At 35.2% G+C, this 19,062-nt stretch overlaps 1 protein-coding gene across 5 annotated transcripts; it reads right to left on the bottom strand.

Annotated features, from left to right (window-relative positions):
- Positions 1–1,654: 1,654 nt before the first annotated feature.
- Positions 1,655–18,372, bottom strand: MED6 (mediator complex subunit 6). Of its 5 annotated transcripts, none has more exons than XM_039883666.1 (8): positions 18,206–18,372; positions 14,939–15,098; positions 13,830–13,921; positions 11,897–11,979; positions 11,477–11,585; positions 10,021–10,136; positions 2,657–2,684; positions 1,655–2,061 (listed from the first exon to the last, which is right to left on the bottom strand). In XM_039883666.1, the coding sequence occupies exons 1-8, from the start codon at positions 18,225–18,227 to the stop codon at positions 1,931–1,933; spliced, it is 741 nt and encodes a 246-aa protein (XP_039739600.1). In that variant the 5' UTR covers positions 18,228–18,372; the 3' UTR covers positions 1,655–1,930. The 5 variants fall into 5 exon arrangements, with proteins under 5 accessions (XP_039739600.1, XP_039739599.1, XP_039739601.1 ...); XM_039883665.1 differs by having other exon boundaries at positions 11,477–11,606; XM_039883667.1 differs by having other exon boundaries at positions 10,010–10,136; positions 11,477–11,606.
- Positions 18,373–19,062: the final 690 nt, after the last annotated feature.

The raw sequence follows: 19,062 nt of genomic DNA on the forward strand, positions 1-19,062 counted from the left end.
TTACCAAAGGATATTAACCAGTGGGTAAAAGTTTGAGGAATAACAAGATATTTAGAGCCGCAAACTATTTCCCCCACAAGATACCTATAAATTACAAAAGGTAAAATAGTAACTTGATAGTGGAGTAACCTGACAGACAATACCTTAACCAAGTAAAGTTAACATCACCAGAAATGGGGCAAACTCATAGCATGTGCTTCGTAAGCACCTTTTCCATGGACAAAAGTGCATGGGGTGAATTTAATCATAAAATTTATCGAACAATCCCAAACTGAGACATTCAACAAAATATCTGGCCTAAACTCTAAATATTGAGTCATGAAAAACAAGGAAGATTAAAGAACTCTTCCAGATTAAAGCAGACTAAAGAGATAACAAAACCCAAAGCATAATTCAGGATATTCTTTTGCTGTAAATACATTCTTGGCACCACTGGCAAGATATGAATAAAATCTACAGATCAGGTAATTGTATCAGACCAGTTTAATTTTGATAAGTATATGATAGCTAAGTAAGAGACTGTCTTTGATTTTAGGAAATGCACACTAAAGTACTTCAGGGAAAGTATTCTGGGCTTCATGACTGCGTCTAACTCTCAATCCAAAAATAAAAAGCGTATGTATATATATGTGTGTATTTTATAGGTATACATATACATGGAGAAAAACAGCAATTGACAGCAAGAGTTAGAGATGAGAGAGGATAGAAAAAGAGTAAAGAATAAACAAATATGGAAAAATGTCACCATGTGAGGAATTTAGGCAAAAAGTATATATATATTCTTTATACTATTACTTTTCTGTAAGCTTGAACTTATGTCAAAAAGCTAAAAGAAAAATCTTACACAAAACAAAATCAGAAATTTCATAGAAGCAAAAGTCAAGGATGAGAAATTATTCAACCACTTAAAATAATAAAAGACCATTTTTTCCTACTTAATTACCACTAAAAATATAAATGACAATACTCAGTGGTAGCCAGACTCTAGAGGACTTGGTATTTTCATACTTAGCTATTTGAGTGACAAGTGGCCCAAACCTTTTGAGAAAAACAACTTGGCAATAGAAACTAGGAGTCAAAAAAAAAAAAAAAAGATTCTAGATTCTAGTGATTCTACCACCGAAACTATCTTAAGTAAATAAATACTACACACTGAAAAGTCACTGTATACAAATGTAATCACAACAGCCTTATTTAAAATAATGCAAACTGGGAAAAACCTAAGTAGAACACAGGAAGGGTTTAAAAAAACATACAACCACAGGAATTACTCGGTCACAAATATAAACAATCTGTAAAAACTAAGTGAACATGGAGAAATGCTTACAACAGACATAATAATATGACAAAGTAAAATTAAATGAACAGAATAATTACAAAATTTGGTTTCTAAAATATCTATTCACAGAAAAAGAAGACAAAGAAAATTCTTAACGCATTATAATATTTGTAGGGTGAAGGTATAGGTGAGGTTTTTTTTCCCATTTCTTTATCCTTCAAGTTGTCAGTAACTTCATCATTTTAATACTGAGGAATATGCAACTAATAAAAGAAAAGTTTAGTTAATTACTACTTTAACATTAATCTTTCATTTTTACAAAGTGCATATGGAAATATTTCAGAGAGAAATAAAGGGGGTAAACTCACAATAAAGTAATTTATACAAATACCTTTATTTGGTTTTAAACATATATAGCAGTACACATGTGAGTGAGGCGGCTGCACAAGTCCAATAAGGAAAAGTTACAAAAGATACATAAAAATATTCACATCGAAAGAATGAGCGTCCTTATATCCTTTCTTAAAGAACAAGCACATTCTATACAAATGAGAGGGCTGTGACAAAGAATTTTACAGTTCAAGAGCCTGTCACAGTAATGAGGTATAATAATGGACAAGAGGTCTTGCAAGCTTCTCTCGTGTCCAATACTCACTGAAGTCTCATTCGTTTCTCAGGAGGGCCTTTAGTGCTCACTGTCTGTTGGATGTTCTTTGTGGTCTCCTTCTCCTCAGATTTTACAGTTTCTGGTATAGGTTCTGCCTCTTTCTTTGTCTGATCCACTACACATCAAAAGTAGGTATTATTTTTTTTTTGAAGGGGAAGGAAGATGGAGGGATGAGATCAATTTACACAACAGTGAATATGAATGGTTCAGATGCTTTTGAATTCATTTAGAACTCCTTATCTCAAGTTCTAAATGTAGCTGTTTCACCAGGCAGATGTATAAGAACCCATTTATAAACGTAAAAACCTCATAACCCAAGCAAATTTTTGATATTAGACAAAAACACATGACATTTAAATAAGACATTATACATAAATAAGATGTATAATTATTCCATCCCATGATGAAACAGGCCTTTTTCATTGAACTAAAAACAACCTCAAATCATCTTGGCTTTCCCATACTTCCTCAATACCTACTCTTCTCACTCAAATTCATCTTTTAAATACTAATACCACAACCACAAAAGCATCGTCTTTTGGCAATTCAGCAGATCTCAAAGGTTGGGAGTAACACTACAATGAGAGAATTCTGGAAGGACAAAATGACCATTTGACTATAGCTCATCTCACATACTACAATTGTTATTAATTTAAACAGGCTGTCTTGGCCTTCTTTCAAGATCAATAAGAATATCAGATGAACCATACCTGGGACAGGCTTTTCTCCAGACTTTTGCTGCAATTAAAAAAAGAAAAGGGAAGGGGGAGAAGTAGAAGAAAACAGGGCAGGTTAGCAAAGTTTTCTTCTTGACTTCATAATTCTTATTAAAATTATACTTTCATTCAAATTATATTATAAATGACTTCATGAAGAACAATGAAACATAAAAAGCAAATTTATCATTTTCTAGTTCTTATTCACCTGCTTCAGAAAAGACAAATCTAAAACTAGAACAAAAGAGTCAAACTATTTGTAAATAACCCTTGGACACTTACAAAGTCTTGTGCCTCTGTGCCCAGGCTACAAAGATTTACTAAAAAGCACCTAAGTAGAACCCAAAGGAAAGGAGAAATGGAACCTTTTAAGACTTCAGACGCTTATTTGCTTAGCAGGTATGAGCCACAAAAAAAGTAGAAATGAAGTTTGGATGAACCCTCCAACTTTTAAAGTTAGGTATGGGAAACAAAGAGGAAAGAGGTATTTTTCTATGAACATAAGGCTTCTGATGAGTGTACTATTAAAAATCAAACTCCAGGTACAAAATAGTCATGGGGAGATAAAGTATAGCATAGGGAATACAGTCAATAATATTGTCATAACTATGTTTATTGCCAGGTGGATACTAGATTTATTGAGGGAGGATCACTTAGTAAATTATATAAATGTCTAACCACTATGTGAAATTAATAAAATATTGAATGTCAACTGTAATTGGAATTTTTAAATTAAAAAAAAAGAAAAAATAATACAAATAAAGCTGCAGGGAAAAATGATGGGGGCACCAGGAGTCAGAAACAAGCTCAGATCCTTCATTCTGTATAGCAGTTCTTTGATTTGACTGGGCTGTCTTCTCCCCTTTCCTATTGTTTAAGTTAAATGCTTTAAAACACTTTTCCCCTCCTCTTCCCTACTCAAAGCTCACAACCTAACCCTCACCCTCAGCCAAAGACACTATCACCTATGTTTAATAAAAGGATGTCAATACCCCAAGTTCCCTCCCAACTATCTACTTTCAAACTTATTATAACTTTACATACATACATTTACACACATATACATATATATAAAATACCTTTATATACTTCCCTGTCATCTCAGCAGTGTTCTCTTAACTCAAAGTTAATGCCTTCATTTGTTTTATGAATTTCTTTCTGAATTTACATGCCCTCCCAAGCTTTCTTATCTAACCCTACAACTAAAGACTACAAAATTTTCTGATATCAAATATCTGCTGCCAGAGTCATGTTGCCAGCTGCCTACTAGCTCACTCCAACTGCAAGTTCTGGGAACTGTTACACTTAATAAGACCAAATTGAGCTCCATATTATTATCCATTGTGCAGAAAAGGTTAACATAGAAGACCTAAGGCTGCTATCTTCAGAAAGGCCAGTTTGCAGGGCTGGCCCTTGGCTAGTGACTAGGAACTTGGATTTCGGAAGGATTCCCACTATTCCTAACTGATAATGGTTACTCGCTACGCCTAGATTATTTGTGCAAACAATGTTGTCTATGCTGAATACCCGCTTTCCTTCAGGGAATGAATATAGAATTTTGGTACATGCTAGAGTATCTACATAACCCTCCCCAAAAAAACAAAAGCACCAAGTCTCTAATGAACTTCACACACATGTTGCTGCATTTCCATTGTTGAGAGAAGAGTATGTACTCTGTGTGACCCCCTCATGGGAAAGAGAGTATAATGAAGCCTGCACATGGATTCCTCCAGACTCCACTTATGCCTTCTCCCCATATAACCGGCCGTACGTCCTTACTTTGTCACTGTAACAAATCCTGGGAGTCCTTCAAACAAATCACCAAACATGGGGGAAGGTCAGAGAAACACCCAACACAGCCATATAATATCTTATGAACATATTAGGATTTAAACATGTAAAGTAATCTGAGGGAATAAATATTCTTTTCTTAATTTAAAAAAGGAAATATATGCTGGACATTGAGGAAGTGAGAAACTAAGAGGGGGAATTCTTATACTGCTAGCACCGACCCATTTGAACTACACTGGACACTGGACTATGTCTGGACATTGGAATAATGTCATCATTTACCCAATGTACACTGTCTTATCTTTTCTAGTTACTACTATCAGACAAACTGTGTGGCTTGAGATGAGGAAAGAGAAGAGGGCTGCCTTTCTAACAAAATTTAATCAAGTAACCATGGGATAAACCTAGCTAAAGTAATATCCTATGGTTTTCTAGCAGTTTCTGAAAACAGCACTGAAAAGACTTTCATCATAAAAGGCTCTGAGGGTCTGCACTCCCACCATATATCATCAGTATTAGTATAACTCTCAGCGGTAACAAGAATTAAACTATGGCAAAAAGGAGCCTCCTCAAAGTTGGCAGGACTGCTCCAATATTCTCTTGCACGTCCCCCTCAGGGGCAATATTCCTAGGATCTAGAAGCTCTACTGTTAAATACAATGGAAAAGTTGGAGCAAGTCCTGAACTACAAATGGTTCTGAGAGATACAGTGGGTAAACAGGAGTTCACAGGAGACTTTAAGTAGACCAAGAATCTATTTTCTTCTCTAGATCTCAAGAAAAATGTTTTGGGTAGGAGGAACAAAGGGATTATTAATAGTTCTAGAGAAAGCTATCTTTCTCCTAGTTCTGTTACAGAGTCGGACATGCTCTCTCTTTCCATAAACTAACTCCTCTAACTCCAAACACCATATTTTCCTAACCATCCTCTACACTGTTACTGGTTAACTTCCAAAAACACAAACTAACTGCATTTCTTCCTTGCAACTGTTTTTAAACATTTACTGGGTCCCTACTGCCATTATCAAAAATTCTCAGCTAGTCAGTGATGAGGATCTAAAAGATGAAGTAAAGAATATTTCAGTATTTTGTATAAATACTCTGTATGTTTATGCAAAAATTATCACTGCTTTGGTTTTTCTTTAGTGATGATAGCTACTGTTTTGATACTTCAAATAACTTTTAATGCAGCTAGAAACCTATGTTTATGGGAGTTGTAGGTTTAAAATAGTAAATAAACATTGGACTATAGAATTAACTACAAATTCTTTTATAGAGCATATACGATACTTCTCAATCTGACCTTAATCCATCATTTAAGCTTCATAGTCCATTACTCTTCCCCCTCAAAAAACACATAAGAGTAAACCTTCAGAGTATTTGCTTGCTTTTTTTTTTAACAGGTATATTGAGGTATAAAATACAAAAACTGCACATATTTAATGTATATTTAATGTATTCAATTTGAGGAGTTTGGACATATACTTAAACCTGTGGTATCATCACCACAATCAAAGTAATAAACATAAATCGCCACCGAAAGATTCCTTATGTTCCTTTAGTTTTTTTTCTGTGTGCGCTAAGAACATTCAACATGAGATCTACCCTCTTACCAAGCTTTTAAGTACAATACCATTTTGTTACTATAGGCATCATCTCTAGAACTTATTTATATTGTGCGACTGTAACTTTATATCCATTTAACAACTTCCTATTTCCCCTCTTCTTTCATCCTCTGTCAACCACCATATTTTCTGCATCCTTAAGTTTGACTGTTTAGATACTTTATGTAATCCTACCATTCACAATGACATGGATAGATCTAGAGGTTATTATGCTGAGTGAAGTAAGTCAGAGAAAGATAAATACCATATGATTTCACTTATATGCGGAATCTAAGGAATAAAAGGAACTAATAAAAAACAGACTCACAATTATAGAGGACAATATGGTGATGGCCAGAGGAGACTGGGAGAAAAGGGTGAAGGGTTAAAAAAGTACAAATTAGTAGTTGATAGATGGTCATGGGGATGGGGAGCACAGTGTAGGGAATGCAGTTAGCATTAATGTAATAGCTAGGTGGAGAGCCAGAGGAGAGAGCAAGCAATTAAGGGAACCTTTTTTTTATAAACTATATAAATGTCTAACCGATGTACTGTAAACCTGAAACTAATAATTAAAATTTTTTTAAAGATTAATAAAGATGTAATATAATATATATCTATATCTATATATACACATAATGAAATAGTATTCAGACATGAGAAAGAAGAAATCCTACAATTCGCAAAAAAAAAAAAAATTGAAATGAACTTTGAAGGCATAATGCTAAATGAAATAGACAGAGAAAGACAAATAATATATCACTAATATGTGAAATCTAAAAAGGCCCACTTATATAGAGAGTAAAGTGGTAGTTATCAGTGGCTGGATGGAGGGGGTGGTGGAGAAATGCGGAGATGTTAGTCAAAGGGTACAAATTTCCAGTTATGAGTAAGTTCTGAAGATCTAATGTACATGGTGATTATAATTAATAATACTGTCTTATATACTTGAAAGATGCTAAGCAAATAAATCTTGTGATCTCACCACAAAAAAAAAAAATAGTAATTACATGACATGATGGAAGTGTTAGCCAACACTACGGTAATAATCATTTTGCAATAGATTAAGTGTATCACATCAACACACTGTACACCTTAAACTTACCTAATACATGCCAATTATATCTCAATAAAGCCAGAAACAAAAAGTTTATCCCTAAGGGGTTTTTTGATGCTTTTGTAAATGAGATTGTTTTCTTAATACCCTATTCAAACAGTTCAGCGTTAACGTATAGAAATGCAACTGATTTTTGAGTGATTTTGTATCCTGCAACTTTACTGAATTCATTGATTAGTTCTAGCAGTCTTAGTGGAGTCTTTAAGGTTTGCTATGTATAAGATCATGTCATCTGGAAACAGAGAAAATTTTACTTCTTTTCCTATTTAGATGCCTTTTACTTCTTTTCTTGCCTAATTTCTCTGGCTAAGACTTCCAGTATGATGTTGGAAAGAAGTGTGGGGAGTAAGTGCCCGTCTTTTTCTGATCTTAGAGGAAAAGCTTTGTTTTCACCACTGAGTACATTAGCTGTGGGCTTGTCACATATGGACTTTATTACGTAGAGGTACATTCCTTTTATACCTAGTTTGTTGAGCATTTTTATCATAAAAAGGTATTGAATTTTGTCAAATGCTTTTTCTGTATCTGAAATGATTACATTATTGTCATCCTTTGTTGATAACATAGAGTATCATATTGATTTATTTTAGTATACTGAACCATCCTTGCATCCTAGGGATAAATCCCACTTGATCATTGTGTGTGATCCTCTTAATGTGCTGTTGGATTTGGTTTGCTAGTATTTCACTAAAAATTTTTACATCTACATTCAACAGGAATACTGGACTATAGTTTTCTTTTCTTGTAGTGTCTTTGTCTTTGGTACCAGAGTAATGCTAGCCTCATAAAATGAATTTGGAAGTGTTCCCTCCTCTTCAGTTTTTTGGAAGAGTCTGAGAAGGATTGGTGTTAATTCTCTTTAAACATTTGGTAGAATTCACCTGTGAAATTATCTGGTCCTAGACTTGTGTTTGTTGGGAGGTTTGTGATTACTGATTCAATCTCATTTGTTTCCAGTCTGTTCTGATTTTCTATTTCTTCATGACTTAGTCTTGGTAGGTTGTATGTTTCTAAGAATTTCTCATAGCTTATTCAATTTGTTGGCATATTATTATTTATATCTCGTCTCTTATGATCATTTTGTTTCTGTGGCATCAGTTGTAATGCCTTCTCTTTCATTTCTAATTTATCTATTTGAATCTTTTTTTCTTCACTAGTCTAGCTAAAGGTCTGTCAATTTTATCTTTTAAAAATCACCAACTCTTAGTTTCACTGATTTTTTCTATTGTTTTTCTAGTCAGTTTCATTTATTTTTGCCCTAATCTTTATTATATCTTTCCTTCTGCTGACTCATATATAGAAATTAAATAAAACATTCCTGAGCTACCAATGGGTCAAAGAAGAAATCAAAAGGGAAATCAGAAATTATCTAGAGAGAAATGAAAATCCAACATACCAAAACTTACAGGATGTAGCAAAAGCAGTATTAAGAGGGAAGTTTATAGCAGTAAATGCCTATGTTTAAAAGGAAGAAAGTTCTCAAATAAATGATCCAACTTTACACTTCAAGGAAATAGGTAAAAAAAAAAAAAAGAACAAACTACGAACTTTCTGGTTTCTGAGTATGTGTTCATTAGCACTCTTTGATGTTCCTGGTTTTGCATGTTCTATTCCCATTTTCTAGGTTAGCACTGTCCAAAAGAAATATAATGTAAGCCACAAATGCAAATTATATAGGTAATTTAAAATTTTTGAGTAGTCATAGTCACAAAGAAATATATGAATTTTACTATATTTTTAACCAAATATATCTGAAATATTACCATTTCAACATGTAATCAATATTTTAAAACTATTAATAAGCTATTTTACATTTTTTCTGTACTGTCTTTCAACCCAATGTGTTTTTTACACTTAATGTCACAACTCAATTTGGTTACTCATCACCCTACACAAAGCTATAATTCATTTATTCATAAGATACTGGTTCATCTTCAGGTGCAATCATGAGATTTCTCTAGTTTTCCTGTCCTGAATTCCAACTTTGTCCTCTGTTCCTTTCACATCACCATTCCAATAGCACACATCTCCCACGTGGTGAAGTCAGGGAAGAGGTAGGGTGGGGGGCTGTTCTGAAGTCATCTCGGTGTGAAAAATCTCATTTCATGTAGAACTATCCTTAAAATATCTTAATTAGGCCCCCCACAAGAAAAACAGTACATATGACCTTGTGTTACATGGCCCTGTAAAGGTCCATAAGAACTGAGACTAACCATGAGAATAATGTGTTCACATATTCCATCTCCTATCTATGTCACTTCGAAAGCTCATTTCAGTACAATGGCAAGTGGATTTGCTATTGCTTTTGGAACCCCTCCAAATAACAATGGAATTCTTATAACTTAAACACCAATATGATGTAACTCTTGTTTATTATTATTCCTGCCTCCTCCATTTATCATGCTAAACCCTCTACCGCAAATGTTCTGTTCTTTTTGTTACAAAAGTTTTAACTATTCTGTCACTTAATAACTTAGATATCCACTACATCAGGCTGGAAGGGAGCACATAGAGTAAAAACAGCATAAGTTTCAGATTCTAGTTTCATTATCATCGATGACACTTTCAGCAACCTTTTGAATAAGAATATTGTCTATGTGCAGTTCTCATAGTTTGTGAAGAGTCAATGAGGAATTAAACTTAAGAGTACAGAACAGTGTTAATTCTATTCCCTTTACCCACTTCCTCCATTAAAACTTTGTAAACCTCTCCTTTGAGACACTGATTATTTTTTAACTAATGAGGAAAATCAATATTTTTAGGTCACGTTATGAATAAGTTCTCAATTAAAAATAAATATGCCAGGAAAAAGTGTCAAATCAAAATTAACACATACATTCTCATTACCTGCACAAATTTGGGTGGAAATTTTTGTCTGAGGTCTAGGAGTAAAGCATCCACACGTTGCCTCTGGAAAATAGAGCTTGGTTCTTCTTTCCTTTTAGTTTTAGGTTTGACTTTATCTATTAAAACATAAAGTCCAAATCAAAACACTGCCTAGTTTGGTATATTATGTTTTATAAATCTTTGTACACCATGAATATACTCAAACTTATTTTTAATGGCTGCTAGTTCAAAGATAATCTCCCAAATAAGTTAAACACAGTATACACACAGAAGTGTTCTAATGCTCCCCCTTAAGTAAAGTTAATATTCTAACATTTAAAAAGCCGATGTCTTTTAAAGATACTTTATTTTTAGTACGTAAACATGGACAGACAAAAGAATTTTAAAGCTAAAGTATTCCAAAATCACAATCTACACTATTTGTTTGAAATTATATTGTGTATATTTTAAGTGAACTAAATGGTCTTTTCCCACAAAACCTAGTAGGTCCAAATGGAAAAGGCAACTTTCACAAACTCAAGTTATCATTCTCAATTATGAAGACTATAATTCACTGAAAAGCAGGACAAACCAAACAATAGAAAATCATCAAGACAAAAAATAATTTACAAGAGAAATTCTGAAATTAATGACGTGGAATTTTCCCTGGGAGGGGAGATATTCGGGAACTATCTCTAAATTTTAGAAGGGTTCCAGATAAGTCTGGAACATTTCATTGGGGTAGGAGCAAAGAGCTCTCAGAAGTTTATTTAACTTTCCTACATCAAATGTTGCAGCCTGCACCTACTATTAAGAGTAAACATAACTGTATCCAAGAGACTGTTCATTCCACAGCTCTGATTTCTATTTAAAGGCTATTTTTCCATCAATAATTTATCCTGAGTTGCTATTTCCAAGAAAAAATACAGACTATAGGTATACTGCTATACACATTTCTAGAAGTACTCTTATTGGTAAAATATGGTGTAGAACACGTAGCTGATTAGCAACTGTGGAAACTAGAGAACGTGGCATCACAACACATGATAACACAGAAAAGTCAGAAAACAGACTGGTAATTTGGAGATAAGGCCCTAAGAGCATCTCCCCTACTTGCAAGACTGGGAGAATTCAGGTTCCAAGATGACTCGACAGTTAACTGAGCAAGAAATATCATTATTACTCCTTCCACATCACTGATTTTCTCCGTATGTTCCAAATAGGTAAAAACCTTGAATCCAATTATTAAAGATTACCACTTACCTAACAGATTAAAATTTGTAACTGTTCCTATGGAAAAGCTATTATTACCACATCTAGTTATATGAATCGTAGCTGTGACACTATCATCATCCTATGAAGAATCTTCCTAAGTAAAACACACCTAGAAATCATCAATAGTTATTTTCCTAAAGAAAAGAGCTTCATTCTCGGAGCACCAAAAAGTGTTTCAGGCGGGTCTAGGTGTCCAACCTACCTTGCTCTTCATGATCTTTAAAGTGCCACCAATACCCTTTGGAAGGATGATATCGACAGTATGACATAGCTTCATCAAAAGCTGACTGAATGCCATGCACCGCAGTAAGCTTGTAAAAAGAAAATGAATTCTGAATTTTTCATTAGATCAACCAAAATTTCCAAAGTAAAAACAAAAAAATTACATTTCCAAAGAAAGTAATTTCCTGCTTTTCAGAACCTGAATCTCTATATAGCTGGGGCTGTGGTATATATACTTTTAATATGGAGTTAGCCCACAGTAACCAATGCTCAAAACATTCTAATATTCAACACTTCATACCAACTTACACAAGAGAAAGGAGCTCCTGTTTGATTCTCGGAAGCCAGATAGCTCAATGGGAAGTTTTCTTTAATGTTTAAAGAATGTGAGGACACTTACCACTCTAGAGTTTATAACTGATCCCAAGTCTGGTGCCTGATAGATCACTCCAGCAATGATATAGTAATCAGCCAGTGGGATAACTAAAGCAATGGGGGGAAAAACATTTATGAATATAGCTATGTACACAAACCACTAAATCGATTTCCATTAAAAGAACAACTAAAAATTGACATTTTCCCTTTTTAAAGCTTAAGACAGGATCTGGCAATTCGTTTTTGTAAATAACGTTATATTAAAAAACAGCCATACCCATTCACTCACATTATTATCTAAGGCTACTATGTCACTATTTAAGTAGTTGTCAGAGACTATGAGGCCCATAAAGCCTAAAATATTTACTCTCCGGACCATCACAGAAAGTTTGCCAATTTTTGCCCTAGAGCACTGTTTCTCAAACTTTAACCCACTTTCCCATTTGGGAAAAAAAAGTGCTCACTGCCAGCATTAATTTAATTTTACATAAACATGCTCTTTGAGGCTGAAGCAAATCTGACTGGTTTTCAATGTGAAAATAAAATATAAAAACTGTTCTTAGAGTTATTTCTAAAAAGAACTTGTCTCTAATCCTAACGTAACAGAAATGTATATGATAATCAGTATTTAATGTGCACCTGAGTATCTTCTTAAAATTGGATTCCTACTTAGTAGGGATAGCGCATTTCTAACATTGGTTCCCAAGTGATCCAATGCTGTTGTCAGTCAATCACACTTTAGAGCAAGAGAGATTTAGGGCTCAGGGTGAAGATATCAAATGTGCTAAACTTGCCTCTGTGCCCCGCCTGGGTCCTAAGGAATAAAATGGCTGCTGGTCTTGCCTTTGTTCTGAGGTTATCTTTTTCTTTGGGCAGAGACTCTAGAGCTTTGATTTTGAAACTAAATTGAAATTCTTGATTCTAAAACTATAGCTTCTTTAACAAGCGGTTCTCTGGAATCAATACCACAGTGAAAGTTGTTACTAAATGTCTTAATGAGAGTATTTAATTAGATAATATATAGTTGGTCATCTCTGGAAATAGGTGACTAACGCTGATTCAAAATCAAACTAAATTCTATACTCTTCAGTGTGACTTCTAAACCAAGTTTTCGTTTGGCAATATAACCCAGGTGAGACATTTGGTTGAATGTGTCTACGAGGATTTTTAACTGACCCTCTGAGTTTGATACAATGGAATCTACCATAAATTTTGCAACAGAATTAGACTCAGTGGACTAAGATGAGAAGAAAGGTTACTTGAGATGCTTGAGGTTCAGCTGGAATCCCAACAACTGTGCTCACAGGAAGCATTGGTTTCAATATAGCAAATTCCAATGTTAGTGCTTGCAGAGTCGTCCTTGGGAGTGTTGGAAGACTCCTGATGTCCAAGTGTGTGACTTGTAACACCTGGCTTTTGAAATGCTTCCTAAGTGATAACGCAATGCCTACTGTACCAGTCTGCCTAGACAATTTTCACAAACAAAGGCTATAATGGAAATCTAATTTCCTTCTAAGAGTCTGGAATGTTAGCAGGCAGAGGATGTCTACATGGTTAGCCCTCAATAAAAATTCTGGACTCAGTCTCATATGGACAGACATTTTATATACATGGTGCTGCATTTCACTGCTGGAGGATGTAGTTGGTATGGCCCCTTGCAGGAGGGAAAGTATAAGATTACACATAGATTCCTACAGATCGCACGTGATATGGCCTTTTACCTTATTGATCTGGCTGTGTATCCTTAGAGTTACCATAACAAATCTTAGGCATGATTAACTATATGTGGAGTCTGCTGAGACCTCCTAATAAAGCACTGAACATGTATGTTGTCTTGGGGATCCCCAAAACAGAACCGAATCCAAAGGAGAAAAAATAAAGAAGAACATATAGCTAAGAACGTATATAAATCATGGTATTCTAAGAAGAAAATACCGCTTGAAGTTTACACATTTTACCTTGGGTAGGGGACTGCCGCTGTTGCTTCCGAATGATGAAAAGAATGGGCTCTTGAGCATGTAAAAGGATATATTCCACTCCAACCATCTGACTGAAAACAAACACAGACATCCAGAGATCTATGAGAACCCTATAAACAATTCGGTAGAACATTCAAATTGTTGCATAAATGTATAACAACATTGTAAGTAAGATTAAAACTGCCTGTGTTTGATATTAAAAACTGGCTGTTTAACTGGCTACTTTCCCAGATAGGTGGACTACAGGTAAAGATTTGGTTTTTAAACAACAAATTTCTTTACAAAAATTCATGAATTCATAACAAAAAGTACACTAAAGAGCATGTTTCAAAAAAGGCAACCAAAATACCATGATGCTTCCTGACCAAGAAGATTTTGAAATATATGTAAAATATAAAAATATTTTATGAAGATTATACATGTCTTGATTATGTCAATTATATACTCTATCCAACTAGAAAACATCGAAAACTTTATCCCTGCCCCAACACATTTTTGATCTGACGAATTATGTTTAAAAGCAACAATAAGTTGTCTTAATAGTTATATTTGTCTCATTAAAAAACAGCAACTTAAAATACCACATAAATTTAATTACGTGAATTCCCTGTGATGTTTAGCTGACAGATAAACATCACAGTTGTTCCAGAAACTTTTTAACAGTAATAAATTCCTATTTAGCATCCTAAGTCTGAAGAATCTTGCTTTGCATTTGTTTGGCTAAAATTTTATTTTCTTTATTTTTCATACAAAGATAAATCCACTATAAACCAGACTATGGTTTAAGATATTAAATTAGATGTAGAGGTGACAGTAAATATAATTCCCTAGTTGAGAATAACAGTTGCATTGCTAAACCACAGAGCTATATTTTAATTGGACAGTAATATATGAAGTTATACAGAAAAGGCTTCCTAGGTAACAAGTGACTAATAATTATTCCTTTGCATGTCAAATATGTTACAAATCCAAACAAAACTCCAGTTCTTCCAAAACTTCTATTCTGTACTTCACAATCCACAGCTTGAAAGAATCGTTTTTGCAAAATCTCTAGCTGGAAAAGACGCTACTTTCTTACAATAACTTACTTTAAGTGTTCTAATGTTAGCCTCTGCATTTTGACCACTTCATTATTACATGTCCTGTCGTAAAAAGGATTACTCCTTTCTGAAAAGTAATCCAGGACACTTCCACTGTTCAAAATGGGGATCCAAGAACTGTCAACCCAAGAGATTCCTAGCAGATTATCTATAGGAAACAACACAAAATGATAAAGGATTAGAAAAGAGAAAAAAAATCAACAAACATTTATTATTTATCTAATGTTGTAGGTACTATGAAAAAAATGATGACATGGATCCTAAACTACATACTTACAGTCTAACAGAATAGACAAGTACACAAGAAAGCAATGACAACTCAACAAGTACTATAATAAAGGTATAAAATAAATGTGTCATGAGAGCACAGTGGAGGGAGCAGAATACCTTACTTGAGGGAACTGGAATAATTTTTTTCTTGGGGTGAGGAGGAAGTGGGTTTTAGCACTACATGTTAAAGAATAAAGGCGTAAAGTAATTCTAAACAGAGAGAATGCATATATGAAGGTAGGAAAATTTAGAAGTATATTTATTATATGTTCGGAGAATAATTTGATTAGATGGAGAAGTGATAGGATTTGAACTCTAGAGAGGTCTTTCAAAAAATCGAAAATCCTGAGTCCTTATATGTTGGCAACTAATTCAAATATTTTCAAACATACATGTCAAAGAAAACACATCCACAGGCACCAGTTTGAGACCTCCAAATTAGGGACAGAAAAATAAATTAGGAAGCTATTATTATAGATGACATAATAATGATGAAAAAGTTAAGGGGCAAATGTGAAGTAGAATGCCCTTAATAACAATTTCATATTTTAGAGATTAAATCTTAAATTTTTCAAAATGCAAAAAAGAAAAAAATAGACATGGTAAATAGAGTTAGATACCTTTAATTACTGAGCTTTCATTGGTTACTGGCTGCAATGATGTTTCATACCCCCAACTGTACTAAATACCACTAGGTGTGAGTCATAAACATCAAAATGACTATATAACATTAGTTAAAAGAAGAAGAATTAAAACTTCAACCTCTCCTATATTGTAATTGCTTCTGGCATCTTAGAAAAAGTCAGACCTAATCCAAGGTGGCAAGCAATTCCGAGCAGAATGAATCAAATGAGAAAAAATAATTGTATAAAGGTAAAATGTGCTGTGTGCATTATAAAAGAGGAAACAAATAAATGAAGTAGGTTAATGACCAAATAATCAGTACAGATCATTAAGATGGTTCATCATAAATGGATCATGCCATAAACAAATATGTAACAGGCCAGGAAATAACAGTTTTAGAAAAAGACAGATTTTCTCATAAAAAGAAACTAAAGATAGTCATTATTCTCAACTTGAAACACTACAATCCAGTTATTAAAGTAGTTTGTTTAAAGCAACTTTGTTACACATTTCTTTACTTTCTTAGGAATGATTATTTTAGGCTTGTTTCTCACTTACATAGTTGAAGGTATATGTATATGTGGTTTTATAATAAGCTATTGACAATAAACTGTTATATTGCAGATCATTTCCCCAGAGAGAGGAGTAATTTGCACAAACAAATAAATGATTAAGTATAGATCCTACCTGCCAACAATTATGGATATTCAGTAGGTATGGGCATGAGGTGATGAGGACTTGGTGTAAGGTAATGACAATGCATAGGAAGATAAAGAACAAGTCACCAATTATCTCTGACCTCATCTCCTTCCTGCCTCCTCTAATGCTTCAGCTGTACCCACCTCCTCGCTGTTCCTCTATACATCAGACACACTCCCACCCTAGAGCCTTGGCAAGGACTCTAACGAATCTAAATAAAAAGCAAAACATCATGAAAGCTGAATATTGGAAACCAGCCCAATGAACTTAATGTTTCTTTTTCATTCAGTAGCAAAGGAGCATATTGACATAACCCAAATGCAGCTAACCATAAGCAAGTGATGAAATTAGGCACTTGAAACTCTAAAAAGATAAACATGTAAAAACATTATCCAGATATGCTGAAGATCACTGGACATTTTGAGTTAATTACAAATGAGGATATAGTTGTAATAAGTGTGCTAGACTCCACTTTGGTTAATATAGAGAAAGGAATCTCAAAACACCTTGCTTTAAAAATTAAGTATGTATCTTGTAAGCTACGCAGGGTCGAGCCTGGTTAGTACTTGGATGGGAGACCACCTAGGAAATCCAGGTGCTGTAGGTGTAAAAAAAAAAAAATCAAGTATATACAAACAAAACCACCCCTCGTAGAAATGATTAGGAGCATATTATAGTTAAAAAAATTTTGAGGCAAGCCCTTTTCCTTTAAACTGCTGGGGGTGAGAGGGGTAAATCTCAGTTTGCTACTAGGTACAAAAATTCACACTTCCTTTAAGAAAAAGTACCACAAAGTTTCAAGTGTAAATAAATCTACCTCGAGAGTTTCATACAAGTGTAGGAAGTTTTGTGGAGACGACAGTAAAAGGTAGATACACGCGGGCGCTCTCATTCCAATGAATTTTTCCTAGGAACTTCCTACCTCCTCCCAAACTGGAGGAACCTGGTGTGTTTAGGTTCTCACGCTTCAGCTACTTTTTAATCGCTCTTCCATTCATTCATTGGACTCCCAGAGCACAATTCCTAGGGGTTTTTTTTTTTTCAAATTCGCTGAAACGGATATGTGTACTTGTGCTGAGAAAAGAATGTGTGGCCTAATGCTGCCCGAGATCAAGTAGAAATAAAGGGAATGCGTCCCCACGTATTTATTCGCTTGACTCAACAAATATTTGAGTACATTTACAGTTCAGCTGTGAAAAAGAAAGGACCCCTGCCCTCAGTAATTGTTGCATGTTCGATGGAAGAAATTATAGACTCAAAAACAAAATTAACATTAGAAAATCTCAGGGATTCATACCTAGGAACGCACAAGGCGCAATGTCAAAAATAAGCCAGCCCCCACGCCAAGTCTCAAGAAATGAACAAAATCATCTTGCTTCATTCCCCCTCCATGAAGAAATATGTGTGTAAAACAATACTGCAGTTTAAGGGCTCAAAGCCCTGAGCTTTTTCCAAACCTTTCGTTTCGACGCTTCTAAGAGATTCCTAAGGAACTGGGGAAAACTATGCAACTCTTCGCCAGATGAAAGCCTTGGGTCGTCCACAGAAACCGTAACAGGCTGGGAGACACCACAAAGGAACCTGAACCTTGCTCCCGCGAGCTATAAAGCCCCAAATCAGACCCTAGGAAATGAGGAAACAAAGGGTAACAGCACAGATTACCTCGAATGTCCACGGCGGCCATAATTCCAAAAGCGCGCACGGGTTCTCCTTCCGGCGCAGAGAAAACGTAAGTACTACGACAACGGAAGCAGCGAGTTGCAGACCCTAGGGACTTGGAGGAGAAACGCAGAGAGGGAGGAGACTGCGAGGCCAGGAAGATACGGCAGGGAAAGGGAGGAGGCAGGGGAGCGCCCAGAAAGCAGGGGCGGTGCAGCCTGAGCAGGGAGCAGGAGCGGAGCGGGGGAGGCAGGGGCAGGGGCTTTTGGGCAGGGAGCGCCGGGAGGCAGGGAAGGCAGGAGACAGGGCAGGGCGCAGGGCAGGCTGGGAGGCAGGGGGGAGCGCAGGGCAGGGCGGTGAAATGCCTTGCTGGAAGGTGGGACCGCGCGTGGAGAGGAGGATGGAGAAAAGAGAGAGCAGCAAGGATATGCTGCAAGGAGAGCAAGAGGCACGGCGAACAATTTGGAGACTGAGGAAAAAGGTTCAGCGAGTTCTGTCTACCATTGAGAGATTCAAAAATTGTACCTCGATCTCCAGCGATTGAAACAAATTCCGATTATGTAGATTGAGGGTGGGAGCATCTTTAAGTTTAAAAGCTCCCTCAGGTGTATCCACTGAGCTGCTAGATTTAGAAGCTCCTAGCCATTCTGTTTTTCGCCCTGCCTCAAGGATGGGGATGAGTAGGACTAAGCAGAAAGAATTTGAAAGTCATTAACTTTTATGTTACTTAAATCTATTATAAATCTAAACCCATTAAATAAATGTATTAGATGTCTCTGACGCAAAAATTTCACAAGACAGAAAATGTTTCTAAGGTAAAATATTAACAAGATTAAAAGAAAGGGAATAACGCTGGGTCT

The sequence above is a fragment of the Pteropus medius genome, unplaced genomic scaffold, assembly GCF_902729225.1.
Source record: "Pteropus medius unplaced genomic scaffold, Ma_sr-lr_union100, whole genome shotgun sequence".
NCBI classification, from domain to species: Eukaryota; Metazoa; Chordata; class Mammalia; order Chiroptera; family Pteropodidae; genus Pteropus; species Pteropus medius.